We start from the raw sequence: 23747 nt of genomic DNA, 5'->3' as shown, positions 1-23747 counted from the left end.
GTGTTATCTGTCTCTTGTGAAAACCACAGGCTGGAAGAGTGTGCCATGAAGACAGAATCCTTTCACTGACTCCATGCCTATCCCTGCAAATACGCTTCCATCAGAATTTGACCCACATCAGTTGGAATTCTAAGGGACACCTGTATGAGTTTGGGCGAACACCTGCATGAAGTAGAGCAAAAGCTAGCTTTGGTACAAATAGTTTGCACGCTCCCTTTTCTAGCCTGACGAGCTTCTGCTCTTGTTCCAGTTGCTCTAATTTAGGAGTAGTTTTAGTGATGTGATACCTGTGTGTGTCAGTGGATGCATGTATATGTTTGTGTAGATGGGAGGAAGTCAGGCCTGCCTGTCATGGAGCAAGATGACTTCTCTTTTTCAGTATTGTAATTTTCTTTGTGGCATTAGAAAGGAACAGTTCTGTTTCAAAGCTCAGAAATTAAAAACATGACATGAAATTTGCGTATTATATACTGCAAGAACTTCTTACAAGATCAGGATAGAAAAGAACAGGCTCACAATGTGGACGCTGGGGAAGCTGAGAGGATATGTACTGGAGAACTATTTCCCTGTTCATGCTTTAGGCCATTTGCTCCCCTTCACTAATGGATTACTTTTGAAGATGGGGCACTGGCCTAAATGAACCTGTTAGTGTGACTCATGGCTATTCCTGCATTCTGAATCATCAGTAGTAATTTTTGTTATTAATACGAGGTAAAACAGATTTGCTTTACTATGCAGTATTTGTCACACCAAATTGCTCTCACCTACTGCAACTATAAGAAAATGTGATCACTGAGAAACAGTACATGGTGCACTGACTCGACTAGACTTTCTGTATTATGACCACAAAAACCTGAAGAATAAAAGCTGTATCTAAGTACCAGCAGAACCAAGTACATTTTACATTATCTGCCAGAAATTTTGCTCTGGAATAAGGTGCTGTGAGGCCTTCCCATGAACAGAGGAGGTTAGAATTGCACGTGGAAGCAGCTGAGGTATGAGGTGCTGATATTACTGATGAGTCCTTGGGGAAAATGCAAAGTAGAAAGCGAGAAATATTCCTGATGTGCTCTTTCAGTTATCATTTTTGGTGTTCCTTGTAAATTAATATTATTTCCCTTAAATTACACTGTCTTTGTTAAGAGAACAAGGAGAACTCTTTTCTAATACAATTTTGATAGATTAATTTAATTTTATCCCTGCAGTTACTTTGTCTTCAGGATATCCTTTTGATTAAGTGTATTTTTTCCTATGACTGAATTGCATTGCACTGGTAAGAAATTAGTTTGGGAAGTGCTTGCACATATTTGTTGATGGATTTTGCCGTGTCACGAGTGAATTGGTAACTGCAAAGTCTGTCAACCAATTTCGGTGTCAGTGAACTAACATACTGATGTGCTTGCAGGGTCAAGCTGTTGCTCAGCTCTGCTCGACTATTCCCAATGTTACTGTTTTCGGAACAGCTTCATCTTTCAAACATGAAGCAATCAAAGACTCAGTAACTCACCTGTTTGACAGAAATGCAGACTATGTGCAAGAAATAAAAAGGTAATCTTTTTTCCCTCCCCACTAAGTAGTATCTGGCAAAATATATATTCCCCATAGCAACTGGCATAATACTATGAAAAACATAATACTATGAAAAACACTGGGTTAATCATATTTATGGGAAGAGATCACATTTTTGAGTTCAGGAACTGAATTAAAATAAAGATGCTATATAAAACTGTCTAGATCTGCACTACAGGAGACAAAATAGCAAGCATCTCCATATTTCTTTATAAGCATCATAAGCTTTGTTTGTCCATGTTCATGCTTGGATGTCTGCTGTCAGCAAACTAAATACAGTAGAAAAGAATACAGATGCTAACAGAAGACTACTTCACTGCATCTAATCTGCATGTGTAGTAGCTCAGATTCAGTACTCAATTCAAGGTAAGAAGAGTACTCAATTCAGAGTAAGAATTTTTCAGTGGATCTGTAAGTTATCCAGGTTTTAGAGGAATTCTCTGGTATGATTCCATCTGCTTGTGTTTTTGCCTTCTGCCAGGGACTGATATCACAGCATGTGATGTCTGTTTTGATTTCAGATCCTTAGATTTTGTTTGTTTGCATTCAGATTAGAATCATCCTGTTGCCTTCTGAAGACCTGTGTGCTTCTGTTTCTATTTACATGCTTTCATATACTTTGTTTTCAAGTCTGTCTAACTGCTTTTAGATACTGATGTTGATAAAGGTGGCAAACTTTGGAATTAATAAGAAGGTCTTAGGAAAAAAAAAGTCTTTTTTGTTTTGCTTGTCAGATAGATAAGAGAGAATGTTTTTCCCTGCATCTTGTATCTGTCAAAATACTAGGTTATCTAACTGGGCATAACAAAGAAATTTCTCAAAGGGGCACCATAAGGTAATAGAGTTCACAGACTTCCTGTCAAACTTCTTCATTCCTCACAATGATGGCAATGTCTCCTATTGCAAAGTGAGATTTCTTTCTTGCTTTTTAGAATCTCAACAGAAGGAGTAGATATTGTTTTGGACTGTCTGTGTGGAGAAAATACTGGGAAAGGCCTCAGTCTTCTTAAACCACTTGGGACTTACATTTTATATGGTGAGTGGAAACAGCCAGGTACATATTTCAAAACTAAAACTTTGCTAAGCTTAGAATCTCTTAAAATCACCCCTTCCAAAACTGGACGTGTATCTAGGTGGCTACCATGTGATAATTTATCAATTCAGCCATTTCCAGTAAAGGATTTTAGTGAAGATAAGCATGGACTAAATTATTGAGAAACAATAGCTAATACAAAGAAAGTCTATAAAAATATAAATCCAACAAATGAAAATGAATGTATGTTTCAGATTGTTAAACGTTAGATAATGCAAGAGAAATGTAGGAGCAAACTTGGATCTCTCATTCCTCACATCATAGGAATTGCTCTGTGGCCAAGGAAACTCTTAACATAGTTCTTGTGGGAGGAGAACTTAGTGGAAGCTTTCAGGAGGAAACCTGTTGTTTCTATTCAACATGACTTTGAGGAATTCAAGCTCAGGTTTCTGTTCACAAATTTCTAATCATGTACATTGAGTGATCCACATACCCAGTAAACGTGTTGTCCCTGCAGTTCTGCCAGGTTGCCATGTTGTTGATGATGGAACCGCAGTCAGCCAAGCCTCTATGTGTAGGAGACAGCTGAAGGGATCACTCAGTTCTGCAAATGAAAAACATATCCATATTGTAGTGGAAAATGCAATGGCATCACTGATAAGCATACCTGCTTCCTTAGACTTTCATCTAGTGGCAGTAACAAAGAATATGTTGTGACTCAAATATCTGCTTGGACCGTACAAGCTGCCTGTTTATAATGAAGTCCCTGCCAGTGAATTGCCATTATATTTGTTAGCAGGTTAAAATGTACGATGTATGTATGTTCACACGTGGTAGTCAGGCCTTTGGTAGTCAGATAACTGTATCTGTTGATGAAAGAGAGGACATCTGTGTAGTGACCAGTGCTAATTATTTGTCTGAGACTAATGGCATTTTACTGGAAATAAATGGAGAGCTATAGAAGAGATTTGGTGTCAGAATGCCTAGTAGCACTGAAACTGTTCTTGCTTTTGAAAGATTTAATAGTTTATGTTTTTGTCATCCCGGAATATCTATTAACTTGTAGGGTTCTGTCCCTTGGCCTCTTTGTTATTTATTCCCAAAGTAAAAGGACATCTGCTAATCCCTTTTCAACCTGGGGAGAATTTTTTTTCTTGCAAATGGAAACAGTTTCTTGGAATAGAAACAATTCTACCTATAATAAATGGTCTGCTTGTCAGCATGCATTAACTAGTGTGTCTATGTACTCATCTTTTACAGGTTCATCTAACATGGTTACTGGGGAGACAAAAAGCTTCTTCAGTTTTGCAAAATCAGTAAGTGTTCTAGTGCTGTGATTCTGCTCTGCTTTCCTCTGACTTCAGTCTTTCCTGAACTTCATCTCCATTAAGTTGTTACTTCTGATATTGCTAAAAAGTTTTATGACTGCAATGTGGTGTGACATGTTTTATTCTGATATGACAGCTAGACAGGAATTGGAGCTGTGTGCAGTGCGTATTTAAATTGTTAGCTATCAGACATGTATCTCCTATCACAGCTAAGTTTAGCTAGACTGCATTGTTTATTCACTTACGGCAGAATATCATATCCATGGATATGGACAAGCGTACCCTGCATGTTCCTCATTTCTGAAAACACTGCAGTGAATTAAAGGAGATAGTTCTCTTAAGACTGGGCTTGCCAGTCATTTCCAGCTTTTCAAAAGTTAGTTCTATACAGAAATGCATTTTTCAGGTCTCCATGTTCAAGTAACATCAAAGAGATGATGATGTTACATTTGTTTTCTAGTTGACGATGTCAACAAACACAAATTTCAAAGAATTGTTTTTCAGCGTATTGAAAAAAAAAATCTGCTCAGAAATTCTAGAAACTGTAAAGGTGACAAATATATCAAATAAACTGCTAGAGAGAAATAACTTAACCAGGTATGAAAGAAATTCCTTCAGATTAGAAAAACAGAGGGAGACGTCTTTGCTGAATATCTATCATATAATCTTTCTGCCAAGAGCTCATTTACAGCTTCCAGCAACAACCCCTTCCCAGGAGAAATTAACTTCAAAAGTCTCTGTGTAATTGAAAACAAGATAAATCAAAGACTCTAGCAAAAGTGTGTATGTTTTTTTGTTTCCTGCATTTTCTTAATAGTTATAGTGGCACAATCTTTGTTATTGTCACACCTTTGAGAATGAAATCAAGATAATCTTAACTACTCAGCCTTTTTACTATTTATATAAACATATCCAGATGTGTATAATTTGTAGGGTAGCTTGGCCCAAGGAAATAAATTTCAACTGAAATTTTCAGGTAGTACTGGTATTTATTGGGTAAATAAATGTCAATAAAATGAATTTCATATACATAAAATTTTGTATAGAGTATAAGTAGTTTCTATATTTATATAATTAGTACCACAAAACTAACTCATCAAAATTTTATCAATGTTAATTAAAGTTGATACATTCAAATAAAACTTGCTAGAAAACAGAACCTCAGGCTCTTGGGCTTAAATGAGATAAAATAATTTTCTTATCTATTATGCTTAAAAATGGCAAATGTGATAATGGATGAAAAGCAAATGGAAGCTAGCAGTGCATGGCTTCCTTTTGAGAATAGTCAACAGCTGCTTGCAAAGGTTAGGGAAACTAGTGTGGCTCTCGTGAAATAACAAAGAAGGACAGGAGATCTAAGAAGGGAGTTCCAGATCCTTTATTTCTAGCACCAAGTCCTAAAACCTGACAACAAAAATGTGTTTTATTTCTGCATGTCAGTCAGCAGCTGCCTGCTTTTTTGCCTGTTAAATAAATCCTTACCGCTTCTCTTGGCTTTTACTGGAGAACTGACAGATGAGTCATGTATCATATCTGCATAGACAGTTTTCTTTGTCAACTTTTTAGTACAGTTCTTGAAGAGTGTTTTTCTAAACCTGCTGCTGTTTATTCCTTTCCAGTGGTGGCAGGTTGAGAAGGTAAATCCTATCAAGCTGTACGAGGAGAACAAAGTCATTGCTGGATTTTCTCTGTTGAATCTACTTTTCAAACAGAATCGAGGTGGCCTGATCAAGGGTGTAATGGACAAACTCCTAAATCTATATAACAATAAGAAGATCAAGCCTGTGGTTGATTCATTATGGGCTTTGGAAGAGGTAGGAGCAAACATTTCTTTCCCCGTGTTGATTTTTTTGAATATACACATTTTTAGATGTAAAATTAGTTCTAAAAAGTTATTCACACATTTTTTCAGTAAATATTTCTGGAGTTTCAAATATTCTGTGCTACATTCTTGAAAATACAAATTAAAATGTGTTTTTTTCAATCTTAGAAAATTGTTCCTGTTTCCTAAGTGCATGAAACTTGTGACTAACTAGTGGCTGTGTCTGAACACATCAGCTTGTATTAGCATGCATCCATGAGGAAACAGTAATCATCAGATTTAACAAAATACAGTATTATTAATGTATTATAGTTCTGAATGGCCTGTGGTCAGGGTTTGGAGGCCAACTTGTTGCTTATTCAAGTGGCACTAAAGAACCACCACTGTGATGGATGCAGGTAAGATACCTGGGCGGTGTGGTGGGACTCCACAGCCTGCGACAGTTCTTGGAGCAGGATGCATTGCAGGCTGCTCTGGGGCTTCTAGGTGCCTCGGCCAGGTTTTATGGCAGGAAGGTGCGCACTGCGTCAGGTCATGCTGGTAAAGGAACTGTAAGCAACTTCATCCTATCACTACATCTGCCCCTAGTGTACTCCAACATGGCACTTCTTGTGGTACAGGAGATGCAGGTGGTCTAGCACTATGTGGACTCTGTTTGTTCCTCTCCAGCAAAATGGAAAGGAATGACACTTTGACCAGGAAGCCTTTATCTGTGTCTTCCCCAAGGAATCTCTCTAAAATGTCTGTCTAAGGCTGCACTGTCGCTAGTGGCAAGTAAATAACACCTTGGCCTTACCAGCCCATGGAATGGGAGTGGCATTCAGCTGTTTGGTAATTATCACCAAATGCAAGTCTGACTACTTAAGGGAAATCAGATGTTGTGATAAAGAGCAGCTGGCTCAGAGCTCAGGCAGGACAAAATTGCTCTGTCCCTGTCAAAGGGAGAGCACTTTGAAGAGCAGTGTAAAATAGAACTGTGTTCGCATGTAGGTTTTTGATATGTTTTCACAGAATCACTGAATTGAATAACCTTACAAAGTGTTTTAAAAATGTAAATGGCATAAGGCTGAAGAGAGGCATTCTACTATTTTTTTGTTCAGGTACTTTTCAGGTATTAGTAAGAAAAGGATTATTAAAATAGCAATGGTGTCCTTGATCAAGATATTTTGGGCTCAAATGTGAAAAGTTATACATGGCAGGCCAATCTTAATTGTCAACACGTTGGGAATTTTCTGGGAGACTTTTGTTTGATAACATTTCATCTAACATTTGGCAGTAACATGCACCATTCCTACCATTAGATTGCAAAATGTGTAAATACATCTGTTAAAGAGTGCAGTCTACAAAACTACAACTCATTTATCACGCCCGCTCATTTTTCATGAGCTGTCTGGCAATTTACAAAGCAAATTACTGGCTAGTGTCTTCAGGGATGTAACAGTGCCAGAGGTGTCCTCGATTGATTGCAGAGTATTACTGAATTATTATTCATTCCGGGCATTATTGTTTTGGGGATATATTTTTGTGGGTATGGAAATAACTTAGGTTGGACTATCAAGATAAAGATAATATGATCCGTAGACAAATGTGCTATCATAGCTGAGGACTAAATGGAACCAGACTTAGGAAAGGTTGGTATATATTTTTGTTCTGTTTTGAAAGATCTGTTTGTTTATTTATTTATTATTTAACTCCATAGCTGTATATTGTCCTACCCTTCAGTTTGATATTTGGTTGCTTTTCATTTCCTGTTGAGTAAGCCTGATTTTCTTGAACTGTCCACTTTTATTTGACCGTTCTCAGGCTTATTCATTAGACAGTAAATCAATATGACCAATTTTTACCACTGCTGTTTCCTGAGGAAATTTCCTGACCCTCACAAACATTGAGAATAATTGTGCTTGACTAGAGAGCGGCAGAAATGTGTACTCCCTGCATGGCATTTGAAAAGGAATGATTTGAATAGTTTTCTGTGGCAGAATGTCACTCTCTTCAAAGGATCACAGGAGAGTCATTTGTCCTCTGACTAGAAACTGTCTCCCAGAGTTAAGCTTGAATCCTGTAAGTGACATAAAAAAATGAAAATATTAAAAGGAAAAATCTCAGAGGAGACTTAACCATGGGACACCTTTCCAAATGCTTAATAATATTCATTACCTATTTATGTCATCACATACTTAAAAGTTTTGATCTATATATGAAAGACATATCTCTATCATGCCTCTTTACCTTCTTTATTCATTCTGCATCTGTGTTTGTTCTCATGTATTCCTTCTTCCTGCAAATTCACACATGAATGCAGATTCTCTAAAGCCAACATGGAAGGCACCTGCTTTTTGTTCAAAACTATATTACAATACAAACATTTATCTTTTCAGTCCTGTATCAGTTGCAATGGTCATCTGTGTATCAGTGCTGAAAAGCATCTTTGCAGTCTTTAGAAGAGGATGTTATATCTGGAGTGGTGTTCCTCTTTGCTGCTTAAGGCTGGTTGCCACAGGACAGCTTGCTGTACGATAAGCCCAAAATTCAGAGCTTTATGTTCTAGGCCTTATGAAAACGGTCAGAGGAGGGTTTGCAGCCGTTGTAATAGGTCCCCATGAATGGTAAAAAAAGATTTCATTGCTGTAAAGGCCTGGTATAATTTCTTGAACAGCATCTGTTTCTACATACTTTCTGCGGGATTACACAATTTAAGTTTGTAAGATTGTGCTGATTATAGAATATTGTAATTGGAATGAGATATTGCATTTTAACGTGTTTCAAGTGGCAGTAAGATGGGGTAGAGAGAAAGTTGCTAGATTCCCATTTCTCTGTCAAGTTGTAGAGCACATGAAGTGATGACTAGGTGATTGCCAATTAATATTCAAGTTGGTGTTTGAGAATTGTTATGTAGACTTAGCTTGATACTGCTGCCATTGACACAGACAAATCTTTGTTGTTCAGTGAGATCATTCTAATTAGTATATGATCCCATCCAGTGTTTCTGTTTTAGGGCGTTATCCAAAAGCTATGGAGGTCAATCAAAGGGCTCCTAGTTTCACTGGTTTTTGTTTTAGGATGATGATTACCCTGCCTTTTCAGTATAGTCTGCTTAAATAATTTTAGCAATTGACTGAAGGGAGTGCAGGACAGAAATCATTCTGGATGGAATTGGAGGTGACTTCATTTTCTTCTGTGCTTCAGATTATTGCTGACACAGGGGAGATCAGGTTCTAGAGTACTGACTACTCCTGTGGAGTAAAACTATTTGCACTGCTGTACTATCAGTTGGTGTTGGCATAGAAAGGTTAATTTTTTATCTCAAACTTACATCCATAAAGCCTATAAAGAAAAGTATGTTAAGTAGGCCAGTAGGGCCATTTTATGATTTTAATGCAAGAAGATCTAACTAAGAAATACAGTGACAAAATCCACAGATATTTCCAAATGGAAGTCTAACAGGAATTACTCATTATGAGATGAACAAAGTCATACAATAAAGCAGCTGCCATGGAGAAGTCTCGCTGTTTTGCAGCTATTTCTTTATAAGGTCAAGTGTTTAAAAAGACTTGATAATTTATAGACGGTGCATACTTAAAATACTGTTGTGTAGTAAAACGTTGATTGTCTGGTAAGATTGCATTTCAGTAGAAATAGCAGAGTTTAAAACAGCGTTAGTATTCAGTGCATACTTGTTGAGATTTGCGGTTGTTTCTTTATCAGTAACTACATATCTAACCTTTAATTTGCAGTTAGTCACTCCTTTTTGTTCTGATCAGTTTGTAGTGTGTATTTATGAATTAGCATTCTCCTGAGGGTCTGTGAGTCTTCAGCTCTACGCATTAGATTATTCCAGATTATTAAGCAGAATGGAAACTGAAGGTTCTTATAAAAAATCTGTTGTATTGAATAACCACGTACATGCTGCACTTTTCTATTAAAATTCTGTTTTCTCTGTTGTTTTTTTTTTGTAGTTGTAAAAGAAAATACATACTCAAGGTAGAACAGGTTGTAGAGATAGAAGGTATAAGCACTTCATCGAGGTGACTTAGAGCAGTTAAAAGTAGCACTGATAACATGTAAAACAAAACTGCCAAGAATTCTTGCACATGAACTGCCAGTCATGAAAGTGACAGTGCAAAATATGCACCATGTTTTCCTACTATCCATAGGCCCTTTTCCCTCACACTGGGCTACCTGCTTGAAAAATGACTCAGTGTGTCAGAAAGTCTTCAGATCTGGGCTATTTTGGTACATATGGGTGAACAGTGAGATTATGGAAAAACATCTTTGTTACAGTTTGGTTTTGTGTACCAAAGGATTCATTGCATTCTTCTGTCTGAAATGATTTAAAGGAGTATGCTGTTTATATAGTAATAAAGGCATCAAAGACTTGTATGGCTTTAGGGTCAGTAAGAATGATGATAAGCCTGAAACCTATGGAATGGGGTGATTACTTAGTCTTTTTCTGAAAAAAAAGTAAGAGGATAATATTACTATTATATTACTAGATCAGGCTGGTACCTGGCAGAAGGCACTGAATGTTACTCTGTGTCATTGGTTTGTAGTAGTAATGTACTAATGTCTTCAGTAACTCCTTACGTAGAAAATAGTAATGCAACAACCGTAGTTCAGGTCTAGGAGTATACTTTGGCATTGAGCTGTGATTGAAATCAGTGGAATCAAGGCACTGCATGCATTTATGGATCAGCCTCCACAGACTCTAATTCCTGTGCCTCATGGTCACTGCACAGAATGTTTTTGAGTGGAAGGGGGCATGTTAATTTAGTTTGTAAGGATGACTTCACCCTCAGCCTCACTTTTTTTATCCTGAATCATTATAAGGTCTAGCTAGCTGTAAATATATATACTTGTATATATGAGTGGGATTCCTTTGTCTTGAAGCCAGAGCTTTTCACTGTAGTAAGTTACTAAGACAAAATCAAGCTGTGTTTAAGAATCTAAACCTGAAGGGAATGCAGTGCAACTGATCACATTGTAGTATCATTACAGAATACCTGCTGATACCATATTTTCCTTTAAAAGAATAATTTTCCTCATATGTTTCTGTTTTCACATACTTTCCATTCTCTGCATTAGCTTTCAATGTTACTAGCATGCAAAGGAAAACATTAGAAACCTTACATCTAATATCACAGCTTTACCAAGTTGTGAGGTGAGAAAGAGGACAAAAGAACACTTTCATGCAGAATTCATACTATGTTTGGGGGGGCGGGGTGTGGCGCAGAGCTACCACAATATGTCTGTTTTTAGCACTGCCCTCTGGCTTCAAAGGATTCAGGTATTGTAAATCTCTTTTCTACTGAATGCATCCTCTGGCATAAATTACAATGCATGCTTTTAGATATCAACAGTATTCTAGGACAAAAAACAAATCTGTTCGTGCTAGCAGAAAGAGTGATACCCTTCACCTTCCCCTCAAAACCAGAGTCTGTAATTTAATCAAAAGCTAATCATGCCTTTCATACGTCAGTGTAGTAAGACAGAGAGAAAACTGACCCATTAGTTACTTTTAACATATTAAGAGGATAATCTGATAATATCAGATCAGGCTGGCACCTTGTTATAGATACTAAATGGCATCTTGTGCTTTTCTTTTTTTGTAGTTACAGTATAATAGTGGCTTGTGCAGGCTTTTTTTTTTCTTCCCTTTTATATGCTAGATGAAAACAAATTCTTCACCTGAAGAAACTACGCCTTCTGTTCTGCCAACAGCATTTACAAATATAGCATTTACATCCTGCGTTTTTTCTTCAAGGTATGCAAAGTAATCTAGAGTAATATGATAAAAATGAAAGTTCATTAATAACCAAAGCATTAACACACCACAAAATAAACAAAAGGATCATTCTTCCATAAGCATAAAACAACTTACTTTGCAGTATTATATCAGAGAAAGAGGAAAACTAATTACGTGGAAACTCCTACGAACATGTCAATGTCTCCTTTTCTGTAATTGCTTCTCTAGCATTAGAACGCACAAAGTCTGCTTGTTCTGATACCACAAATATTTCTTTGACAGTACTTCAACTGCAGTTTTTCATGAACTGCTTTCCTGGTGTACAGGTATCAGCTGTGCATGTATAGTGTCCTGTGATACTGCCGTAGATCGTTGTTCTTCCTATGTGTGAGATTCTGTTCCCTTTGACTGTATAAAGTAAACATCCATAGATCAAAGTAAAGGTAGGTGATTTATCTGTACATCACCCTTGCTTCTCTGTGTACAAACAAATCCAACACAACAAGTTTAATACAGGCTTCATGCACATACCAGATCTTGCAAGGAGCTATGTGGTACTGTTGCAGTAGGTTTCAAAATATAAATGAGAGAAAAGCACACTGAGAAGAAAAACATGAATTACTAAGGGCAGCTTGATTCTGTGTTGATGATTAAATTATGCACAGTTAACGACCAAATTTTCAAAGTTAGGGTAAGGGAAAGCTATTCCACTTAAAGTTTACTTCAGTAGCATTAAGTGTAATGAGCACAAGTTCTAAATGAATGAAAATGGAGCCATAAATAAGGTGATTTTTAATAAAGACTCTGCAAATAATTTTTTCCCAAGATGCTTATCTTAAGTAAATATTAATTAAAACTCCAAGTAATATTAGTGCAATATGCATAGAGGAGTAACATATACCTTGGAGGAAAATATACACCTTGAAAGTACTGGGGATTAGTAAGGTACTGTGGTTTTTTTTTCGTTCGTTTGTTTGTTTTTTCTCCCTCTAAAACGTTGTGCATACCTGATCATGGAATTCTTGCTACTCTTATGTGAATTAAGTTCTTACCAAATGCCTATAACATTTCATTTAGATTTCTTCCCCACTTAGTGCTGTTTAATAGGACTTATATTACTTCATAATTTATTCTGCCCTTCCTAGCTTTTATCACTAAGTGACAACATAACCCAGTATTCTCTTTGGCTTTATATGCTGTTGATAGCAATGTAACATAACTATGATTTTATTAGAAGAGTGAGATAGAAAGAAGCAAGACAGGACTTAGATATGGGTCCATAATAACGCCTCAGATACGTGACATTAGCTGTGATTAGCACAAAATCAGGTTGGGTAAATGAGCTGTTTTAGGAAACTCATACTTCACTTGTCAAGTCAGTTAAATATATAAGCAGAAGTCAATTATTTTCAATTGCTATATATTATTCATAAACTGCATGAAATTCAAGCTGCATGAATGGAATCTAATTAAACAAGTAATTTATTTTAGTTCATTGCTTTCTTTTCTTTTTTTTTCTTTAGAGCTTCTGAAATTGTTTGCTTTGTCTAGCCTGCCAGTTGAATACCTGTGTGTATAAACAAGCAATTTTGCCTTCTAGAGTCTTCAGAATGTTGCTTTATGCATGCAGAGAATATTCATACTAGACTATTCTTTAAATAGATAGATAACAAAAGATATATGATGCATATCTTCATTTCTCTGATGTCATGTAGCATGTTAGTGGAAAGATCAGCTTGAATTCTTTAATTTCCAGTTCTGTCCCTTAACAACCAAGCCCCTGGGCTGTGTCTTAGCATCACTGAGAGCCTTTGTGATTCAAAGCATTTGTTGGGGCTCCAATCCCAGAATTCTACCAAATCTCAGTCAGCTCTTTAGTTGCAGGGAAACCAGATCTTAATGTTTTGGAATGAAGTAGCAGACATGGAAAAGTATTTTGGCAATATTTCTGATGAACATAGGTTCTAACCTTTGTAACAGCAATATTTGAACACCGAATCAGACTAGTGTGAGACTAAAACACTTTCAATTAACATAAACACAGCCCGCAGATACAGCACGTTTCTAATCTACCTGGTAAGTGCTGTGCTAAGAATTAATTAGTTATGGAGATACAGAGGCCGAAAATACTTTTCTAGAAGCCATGAGACACTGGAAATTGAAAGTACAGTGGTGAGTCATGATACGTGTTTTTGGGTCAGGACAGATTGTCATTTCCATTTGCCCTTGTGTGCCACAGAGATAATAGCTTGCTGTAACTGCAGGCCGAAGGAAAACAACATGTAGACTCAGTTCCTGATGGATAATGTGAGGGAGGGAAAAAAAAAAGCACTCAGAGGAAAATAACATAGGAAGCATTGATAGATTCCCTTGAAGAAAATGTGCACTATTAAAGATAAACTAGTCACATGCTTCCAGTTAATTAAATTAGAAACAGGAGATTGTATACGGGTTAAACTAGTTTGTCACTTATTTGAGAAAATAAGAACAAACCTGTTAAATGGAGCAAGTGGCTGATTAATTATTGTGAAGAAGCAATATTTTACCAGAGTAGTCTGCTTACTGAAATACATTAACTGGCTTTAAAGTAATAAATTGGCACACAGTCCCTGTGTATTAAACTGACATACTGTACCCTTGCAAGGAAATAATGAGAGTCCTAGCTGGGGAGAGCTTTACCAAAGCAGAGTGGATATATTTAGACATCAAGGACAGAACTATGAGAGATAAGAGTATTATTTCTTCTGTATTTATCTTGAGTGTTTGACTCAAGCATGTTTGCTTTACAATTCACTTTTACTGTCTGTGTCATAGAATTTAAGCCATTCTCAAGAGTCAAGAAAACAGGGTTTCATGGAGGCTTTTTCCTATTTGAAAACAGTTTCTGGAATTTTTAATTTATGAAGTATTAGAGAACAAAAGCTACATGTTTTATACCCCGATCTAAACATATGCTGCAATCCATTCCCTTTTATTTCTACTGAATAATGGCAATGAAACATCTGCCTACCTTCTCTTACAAAAAGGTTGATTAAATGTATGCCAATACATTACATCCACCAGTAGAAATAATTTTAAATGGAATGTCATAGAAAGCTTCCTTTATCTCCTGCTCTGTAGAGTTGGTAGTACCAACTCAGTGTTTTCTGTCACTCAGAGAACTGACTGTTGAATGCCATGGATGAAAAACTAAGTAAAAAGCAGGTACCAAAGGGAAAAATATTAGACACTAAGTTTTCAAAGGCACATTGAGATGCTATATCATTCTTGTGTTGTACACTGTTAGTGTGCTTAGTTTAAGCCTCAAAGCCTATGAATGGAACCTAGGATTTTTCTATGTGTCAGAAAATTCCACTCACACTTCTTTGTTAATTAGTTCAGAAAGCAAGCTCTCAGTTGTTGAAGTTGAACTGGCATGGACTGCTACTGTGAGAAATTCAGCTTTTCTCCCAGAGTATCATGAAGGAGCAATCTGATGTTTGTGTGAAGGTTTATTAGTGATTGTTTTCATTCGTTTAGAAACTTTTTGGTCTGTGTTCAAATTTTTGAAAAGTCTGTTTTCCCAGGAGATAAGGATTTTTTTAAAAACAAAACAACAAAAAATGAGTTAGAAATACTGAAGTCTAGTTGGTGACATTGAGAGAGCTGAGAGATGTCGTCTTTGTGTGGCACAACATAAAATACGAATAATTCAGTCTCCCCTTGCCTTTGAAACCTTCCCATTTTCAGACTAGGAAGAGAATCCCTGATGATTTCTCATGAGGTTTGGGCCTCTGATTTGCAATAGATCAGACTAGTTTGTTTGTTTGTTTGTTTTTGTTTTTTATTTTCCTATAATCTACGAGTCTAATACTTCATTGATTGAAGAATGCCTAGAAAGCTATCCAAGGATAGATAAAAAAGACTCAATAGGGAGTGGGAGATAAGAATGAAAATACCTCCTTATATTTAAATGTACTAGTCCACTTTGTCTGAAAGATGCTTTGTTGCCAGCAGTGGTCCCTGTGGCCATTTTCCATGGCTGATAGTGACCAGAAAGATAAATAGAGCAGAAGAGAATGAAACGATTTGTGAGACTGCAAAATTACTACGGTGAGAAACAACAGTAGATAATATGCTTTCTGCATTTCAGTATATTTTAGCTCACATTTTTCTGATTTTGTTCTTTTTTATTTTTATTATTATTTGGATGCTTGGCCTATAAAGAGATAAGGTAAACATAAGCTTTTAGCTGTAGTAGAGGATGTTTAGCTGTCAGTAGACATACAAAATGTGAGTAATAGAAATGAATTAGGTATTTTTGGTTTTAGAAATATCTTTCTAAAGGGAACATTCTAGCTTTTCTTCTAGGATCTGTTTATTAGTGTATCTGTGTAATAGTAGCTGAAGAAAAATTATTTCCATCAGCAAAACCAAATTTTTAAATAACTTTATGTTAGCGAACAACAATCGTTAATCAAGATGAACGTTCTCACCTAATGAAAATGGCTCATAAATTCTTTTCAGTCATTTTAAACAAGGACAAGTTTTAAAAGCAACATTACTCTTGGGCTTAAAGACATCTCTTAGAATAATATAATCCAATGCTAATGTTATAATTGAGAGTTTTATTTGGTATTGCAGTTTCATAATGATATTATTGCTCATGACAGATAATGATATAAATTAACACCAAGGCAGCAAAGCAGATGTATTGTTGATACTAAAAGGTTTCCATATAAATAGCTTGCTGTGAGTGATTGAACATAAACATATTTTGTGGGGCAAATCCATATATTATGCTCACTGACTTAAAGAAAATCATACTAAAAGGAAGCAGCATAATATAAGATCGTCAATTGAGCAACTGACTTTCAGCTGTTCTAATTTTACTGAATATGCTGGTTTGAATATCAATGTTCAGTTTCTGAATTTGGCATTAAAGTGCATGCATTTGAAAATGTAGACCATATGTGTAAGAAATTAGGCCTCAGGTCATCACAGGCAACTCCAAATATTTGTTTATGTCCATTTGGTTTAGTATAATAAAGTACAGTTTAGTATAAAAAAGTGAATTCCCTACCATCACCAAAAACCCACCAATCTTTAGAAGAATCTGAATTTTACTCTATTATATGTTATGGTTACCACCTGGGTAAAATATCTTAAAGATCTTAAACTTTCCTGAGGAGAATGGGCATAACCTTTCAGTTCTTTAGTGGAAGTAAAAAAAAAAAAAAAAAAAAAAAAAAAAAAGGTTTGTTTGTTTTTTTTTCAATTTGAGTAGCATCCAGGATAACTGCAAGAGTTCCTACAGGTAAGGCTGTGCTATCCTACAGCTAGCAAAATGTATATTTTTGAAATTCTTGCCTATTTTCCTGAACTGTAGCTAGTATACAGCTACAGTTATTATTATTATTATTATTATTATTATTACTACTATTATTTTGGTGCATCTACACATGCAAGTTTAATTAAATTAGATTAGAAACTGTCTTAGCTGAACCAGTGGCATCACATGAACACTTCTGCTTTGGCTTCCTGGCTATGAATTACATAGCATTTTGATTTCAGTCAATGTAATGCAAAGCTGAATGAGCATTCACACATGGGCATTAAACTTGTAAGCTAAATCAATTTTTATATCAGTCATGTTGGTACAATACTTATGCAGAGTTACCTTTAATATAGTCTCCAAATGAGACATTTTTAACTGTGCCAAAAGAAATATTAACTAATAAAGCAAATAGGACTGAAAAATACATTGTAAAACTCAACTGGTAAACAAAATAAACTCAAATACCTTTCATCTTACCTAGATGAATGACTTCAATCTTACTGTAAACTGATATAGCTCAAACTGAGGATAAGCATGAGTCATACTGTCTAACATTACAACTATATTACAATTTAATGTATCTGTGGTTTTTGGTTTTACTTAAGTAGAATTTTAATGAAGATATGGAACAGCACACAATGGTCAGATCTGGCTTAGAGAGCTCCTTGAATAATGGAAAAATATGACAATGACTTATGAGTAATTGGATTTGCAATTCTCATGGTACTACTTTCTGAAACCAAAAAAATTTAAACAAGAAAACAAGGGAGAAATTTTCTCATTTGGATCTTCAGAGACCTTTGGTATTTACCTTGATGAGATTCAAGAACCTACATAATTGGCTTACTGACTGGGGATGGATTTTATTGGAGAGAATCCATTGTTATGAAAAAGCAGAGTTGTTTTTTGACACAAAATTAACGTGCTCTTGTAATCTGATCCTATTTGGTGGATCTGTGTATGAAGCTTCCCAGACTTTGGAAATGATAGTGTCAAGGCATTTTACTGATTACATCTCTATTGTCTAGAAGACTGAATGTCTGCTGTATTTTGTAACCAGTAAGTTTAGTTCCTAAGTTTTGGAATATTTGATACCATAGTTCTGGAATAGACCACTGTTTCACTTCTATAGCAGTAATAAACAAATACTCAAACTTCCTCTGGATAAGCAGACAGAGGTACTACAGAAATTTCTATTTATTTTTTTTAACCATCCCATGTTGTGAAATAAAGCTCAATGTTAGAAAGGAAGGGTCTGAGGATTAAGGTCTTCAGGAGTAAACATACAGAACTCCCTTGAAATATTTATAAAATATGATGAAAAGTTACAATGGCAGAAGTGATGCAGGTAACTGGTTTTGCTCTTGACTCCCAAAAAGAACCGTCTGCCATTCGGGAAGAGTAGGAGAAGCAGCATATGTTTTCATGAGACAGTATCTTAGTACAAGGTTCAAGAAGTAGAAGAAAGCAATGTGTAGTCAACAATCCTTAATTACTGCAGGACAAAAAAGAGACAGTCCTAAGTGTTGCTCAGGAAGTCTCTTCAGCAAAACTTAGTCCTTCATATTTCAGTTATATTCTGGTATAACTGTACGTGTACAAAAATGATAGAATTAGCATTGTTTCTTGATCAGCACATGTTCAAGAATCACATAATATTTTGCAAGCTGATTTTTTTTTTCCCAAAGTGGCAATGTTTGTGTCCATTTGCCCAGAGGCAGAGTAAGACATGCATTGACTTGGAACACCTTGCAGCTAGTTCACTATCAGAGGCAGTGCAGAATATGGTGAAAAAGATTCTTCAGTCTCTGGAGAGTGTTCTGCAGATGTCTAGACAGGCCATGTGAAACGCTGTGGTTCTGGAAATATTTCAGACTTGGGAGTTCTCATATGGCTATGAAACAATGTAATTCCAGAAAGCCTGTCTCTGATCTTTCACTTGTGTGTGAAGAGAGATCTCTGTTTGCCAGATTCCCACAGAGAAGTAAGCAGACGGGATTGCTGCTGCAAGGCTGTGCAGAGGAAATCAACAACATTCACCTTCTGCAGTCTAGGCATTATAATTAGAAAGACGACAATACACAAAGCAGTATACTTATAATTAAGGGTGCATTTTCTGAGAGTGGTGGAGGGGGAGAGTTTAATGACTCTCTAACTCTTAGAACATGCTTATGTGAAAGAGAAAAAATGAGGCATATTTGTGAGTTGGTGCAGTTTTCCTCCAAATATTTTTTCAGAGATCACAAGGCTACATGGCTTAGGCAAGGGTTTAAAAACTGATGTGATAGAGCTTGATAATCAATAGTAACGTATTTATTTTTAATTGCTTAGCAATGAATGTCATAAATTATTTCCTGCCATAAATTGTGAAAACGTTGTGATGGAATACAGGAATACACCAAACCGAACTTTATCTGTGAATTCTGTTTAGGCGGGGGACTGCTTCATCTTAACCAAATACAAAGGGTTTATTTCTTTTGCCTGCAGCTGCTAAAGCTCCTTTGCAGCCAAAGGACTTTTCCCGTGTAAGAGCTGCTGCTGCTGCAGACCAAACCAGACTCTTGCTGGAGTGGAATATGAACCACTTCACTTTTGAATATCCCAAAGTTCAGGAGTGGCTGGGGCATCCCTGTACGCACAGTTGTCTATAGCTTAGTATAAAATGTGTTACTGCTCAGAACGGAGAAAGGGACCGTAAAGCTGACCAGTTCTAAAATCCTTTATGTGGGGCTTCGATGTGCTTAAAGCCATCTCCCTAGTAAAATTTGGGACCATGCTGCCTGAATTTGTGCCAGCAATCCCAAAGAGTCAGGCAGCAGCCGGGAGTCTCACAGGTATATAACAGCAACCAGAAGTGTGATGTAGGAGGGATCAATGGCCAGTGGGTATGGGGAACTTTTAAACTTTATCACAATAGTTCTGCGTCCCTTCCACACAACACCATGCTCATCTTCAGAGTGGCTTATCTCATCCTGGAGTTGATATGACTGTATTTTGCTATCGACTAGACGGACTGCTGCAGATTTGGGTTTGGATTTGGGTTCAGGAGTTCTGGCTTTATTGCTGCTCTAAAAGAAATTCTACTGCTGGATCCCAAAAGCTTCATCTTGATTCACAAGATGTGGCTTTTCTTCTAGAGTGTGTTCTAGAGATTTTTTCACCAAATCACTACCCTTCAGAAGCCACCCTTGAATTTGAAAGTAATAAGGTAATTTTTTACTCTATTAATTGCCATTGCAAAAAGATTTCCTTTTTCTTCAAGCATATCTTAATAACAAGTGATAATGAAAGAAGCTGCTCTGGGTTAGTTCTAACCAATATTTGCTTGCCTTCTCATTCTGCAGGCTTTTCTATAGTCTTTTATAAAACTACTTTTTCACATAGTCTTATAGAGATGTCCTTTCTACAGTACTTCACTTTTAACCAAAAGGGTAGCCTTTAACTCTCGAAGTCCTGAATACCCCCTGAGGTGTCCTAAATAGCAGGAATTCTGTGTTTGGGGATCAAATTTCAAGGTCTTTTCTCCTTGTTTACTGTGTAAGAAAACTCCCACCAAACTGATAATCTAGGCCCTGTTTAGTAGTTCTAAATATTTAATCTGATGTTGGTTCTGTCTATTTTCTGCTTTATTCCTGTTGACCTCATAAGTAAAAGCTGGCAAGATTTGGCACAGTTATTTTGTAATTACAAGACTTTAAATTTCTTTTCCTTTGAATTTCACTGAGGCAAAAACAGATACTCATTGACATCAGCAGGAGCTTATAGGAATAAGGAAAGACTGAAGACAGTACGGTTCTGCAGCTGTAGCTCTCCATCTAAAAAATGTATAATGTTATAGAAATCTTCACTAGCCGAGGGAGGACTTGAAGAGTCAGAATTTGCCTATAGCGTCAGTTTTTATTCCTTTGACATTTTTCTCATCTTGGGTCTGGTTTTAGTCTTGCTGCCATGGCAACATACAGTGAGGCTAAAAGGTATTCCAGAGAAAAGGTCTCTCCATGCTGACAGGCAGCAGAATAGAGAAGAGGCCAGAGCTGCTCTATACAGCTGTGAATAGCAATGGAGGAATGAAAGGGATCAAAAAATGGCTTTCTATTTGCATGTATACAGGCAAAACCATTGGTGCAAAAGTTCAGTGTAACAGCAAAAAACAGGTGAGTCATGAAAATAATTTTGGTTTCAGAGGGATACTAGCAGGATGATGTGACTTGTTAGCTTTGTTGCAAGGAAACAGCCCAGGTTATCTTCCTCCTGTGTCTGTTCTCTTACCAGGTCAGCAGCATTGCTAAGTATACTAACTTCTTACACTTTTGGTTGTATCTCTATTTTCCCCATGTTTTTTCAATGTGAATTGGGCCCCAAATACCCTAAGATCAATGTGTCTTCCTGAGTGTGGTCAGTCCTCGATTTCTATGTTAGAAACTGACTGTGTTCACCATGGGCAGGAATGGTGCCTATTCAAAATCCTGTAAATATTACACTTTTTTATTTTTTATTTTTTTTATTCTAACGGTCTTGCAAGATGCTGCATACCCTCAAGCTCCAGGCAGAACAAACAGAATTTGAGAGGTCTCTTTAGAATTAGTGCTGTAGGTAACAGAGGTGAATCTGCCCGGGAAAGAAGACAGTCCAGGCCAATTGCAGATGTGGGTTTTCCAGCCATCCACGTACCCAGCTCCCATGCAAATGGATAATTGGCACAAAGTTTCCGAGAGGATTTTGTCACAGCAGTTAGGTTAGCTGAGCACTTCTCCTGGCTGTTCTGCTGCCCGTGTAGATGTAGAACTTAGCAGCATGGTGTGGTGGTGGGCTTTAGTACTAGGTTAAATGTTGTGATAGATGATCTTAAAGGTCTTTTCAAACCTGAATGATTCCATGGTTCTGTGACTTATGGTGCAAGCAGAATATTCCTATCATGAATGCAGATTGTTCCTGTGAAAATGTGTTGTGGTCTGTACAGGTTATTCCACTCACCCCCAAATAAAATAATTCCTCCCAGCAAATGGATGTTTTTGTCTGAATAACTCAGGGCAATTGTCAGTAATTGCACCCAAACAGTTTTTCTTCAAAAGCTTGTATAGAAGACTTAACCTGAGAAAATATTGCAAACCAATACAGAAAAAATGAAGCTTAAAAAGGTCAGCATTTTTCCCAGTGAAATACTATTTTATCGTGTTGCATAAACATGAGAGAGACATTTTGAGATTAGTGAGGAGGAGGAAATACGCCAGCAAAACAATAGGACTAAATTTTGACAGATGTGACTTTGAGCAGTAGGCAGACAGTGATTAGTGCAGAGGAGCCCAGTGACTGCTCACCGTGTGTGCATCCCCGGGGGGCTGCATCCAGGGAGCCTGTTCGGCCCCTTGGCTTAGCCCGAGCCAATTAACAGGGCTGTGGCAAGTGCAGCGTAAAAGGGAGGTTTACTTTTCCTCTGTGCACTCCGTGCCCTAACACACTGGTAAAATCTGCATGGAGTAGTATAACAACCAGTTCACTTCCCTCAGAGTGGCCAGCAAGCTAAAAAACTATTGTCCGTGGCTACTTGGGTTTCCTCCCTTCCACAGACCAAAGCTAAACAAACATAGTCCAGAAGACACAAACTACATATGGTTTTTCTTTGGATGGACTGCTGTGTTTAGGAAAAAAAGCCCTATATTCCAATGACATGAAAGCAAACTCTTCTGGTCTGAGGAGAGTTTCTGGAATTATAATGCAGCTCACAGTTCATATTAAGAGAGCATAGCTTTATAATAGACCACAGCAGTAAGTCTAATAAAAACGATCTTGCCTTATGGCTCTAATGAAAGCTGTAGTATTAAAGCTTTGCTTATGGGGTAGCTCAGCTAGAACAGACTGCAGCATGCATCTTTTTCTTCATTACTGCATACAAATGATGCTTAAATATTATTGATATTAGTGTTTGTAATTCTAATGGAGATAGCTCTGGGCTCATTGACATAGTAGCTCTTATGAACAGCAACAGAACAGAACCAGTCTTAAAATGAAAAATGGGCACATTTTTAATTCAGGTTATTCTTTCATAAATCTGAACAAGATTTGGATCATTACCTGTGACACTTGGGTTGCCAAAGTAACCTTGACTAGCCAGCTGATGTTTGCACACCGCGTGACACTATCACCATGGAGATCCCGTCCATGTGATTTTGCAGACATGATGCAGTTGCAGGCTCCTCAGACACGCGACAGTGAGATAGAGAGGAATTAATTAGGGGTAAGGAATGCTTTTGCAGGCAGCTCTTCTCCCTGTCAGAGAGCAAGCCTGCACAGATGTACCGCAGGAGCTAAATTTCCTATTGTTTTAGCTGCATAAGAGAGTAGGGTGAGAGTACTAAGAGGAAGCTCTCTTGGCTTTCACAAGGAAAATCCTGAGTTCTCCTAACAGCAAGTTCATTCTCTGCTGAGATCGGAGGAGTGGTCACAAAGTACTGGTCCATGCAAGAAACATGTTTGAAGGATAATACTCATTTACAGAATGCGTGTTCCGGGAATTAAAGCCTGTTGAACACTGGTAATATTCCTGTATCAGCTGAGACTTTCAGCCTCTCCCAATACCTGCCCTTCTCATGCACGTGCAACCTAGTGGTGTCAGGGAAATTACACCAGTGGGACAGGGAGTGAAATCTGTTCCCATACATAGAATATATCAAAACTAGCTGCCATGTCCTTTGTGTGCTTTCCTCTCCAGCATCTACTAAACCTCACAGTAGCACTCCAAAGTATATTTTGGATCTATTCTGCAGAACAGTACCAAATTAAGGACTGCTGAATGTTAGAAAGATTCCTTGAGATAATCTCTTTTCTCTTTTCCTGGGTATAAAACCAAGGCTTCTCGCTTTAAGTTCTAATATATGCCTGTATGTTCAGACAATTATCTAAATCTCTTCACTAGTTCCTGCATTTCTTGTATTTGG

General features: G+C 37.1%; 1 protein-coding gene across 2 annotated transcripts in view; it reads left to right on the top strand.

The window, feature by feature from the left end:
• VAT1L (vesicle amine transport 1 like) overlaps positions 1 to 23747 on the top strand; it is a 53900-nt gene that overhangs the window by 19609 nt on the left and 10544 nt on the right. For both annotated transcript variants that reach the window (XM_035543345.2, XM_035543344.2), the window contains exons 4-7: positions 1406 to 1548; positions 2502 to 2605; positions 3863 to 3918; positions 5550 to 5744. In XM_035543345.2, the coding sequence (XP_035399238.1) occupies positions 1406 to 1548; positions 2502 to 2605; positions 3863 to 3918; positions 5550 to 5744 (498 nt within the window). The remainder of the gene's footprint in view (positions 1 to 1405; positions 1549 to 2501; positions 2606 to 3862; positions 3919 to 5549; positions 5745 to 23747) is intronic.

Source organism: Cygnus atratus, chromosome 12, assembly GCF_013377495.2.
Source record: "Cygnus atratus isolate AKBS03 ecotype Queensland, Australia chromosome 12, CAtr_DNAZoo_HiC_assembly, whole genome shotgun sequence".
Lineage (NCBI taxonomy): Eukaryota > Metazoa > Chordata > Aves > Anseriformes > Anatidae > Cygnus > Cygnus atratus.
The sequence above is the reverse complement of the archived record's forward strand: the minus strand, read 5'-3'. Positions and strand labels throughout refer to the sequence as shown.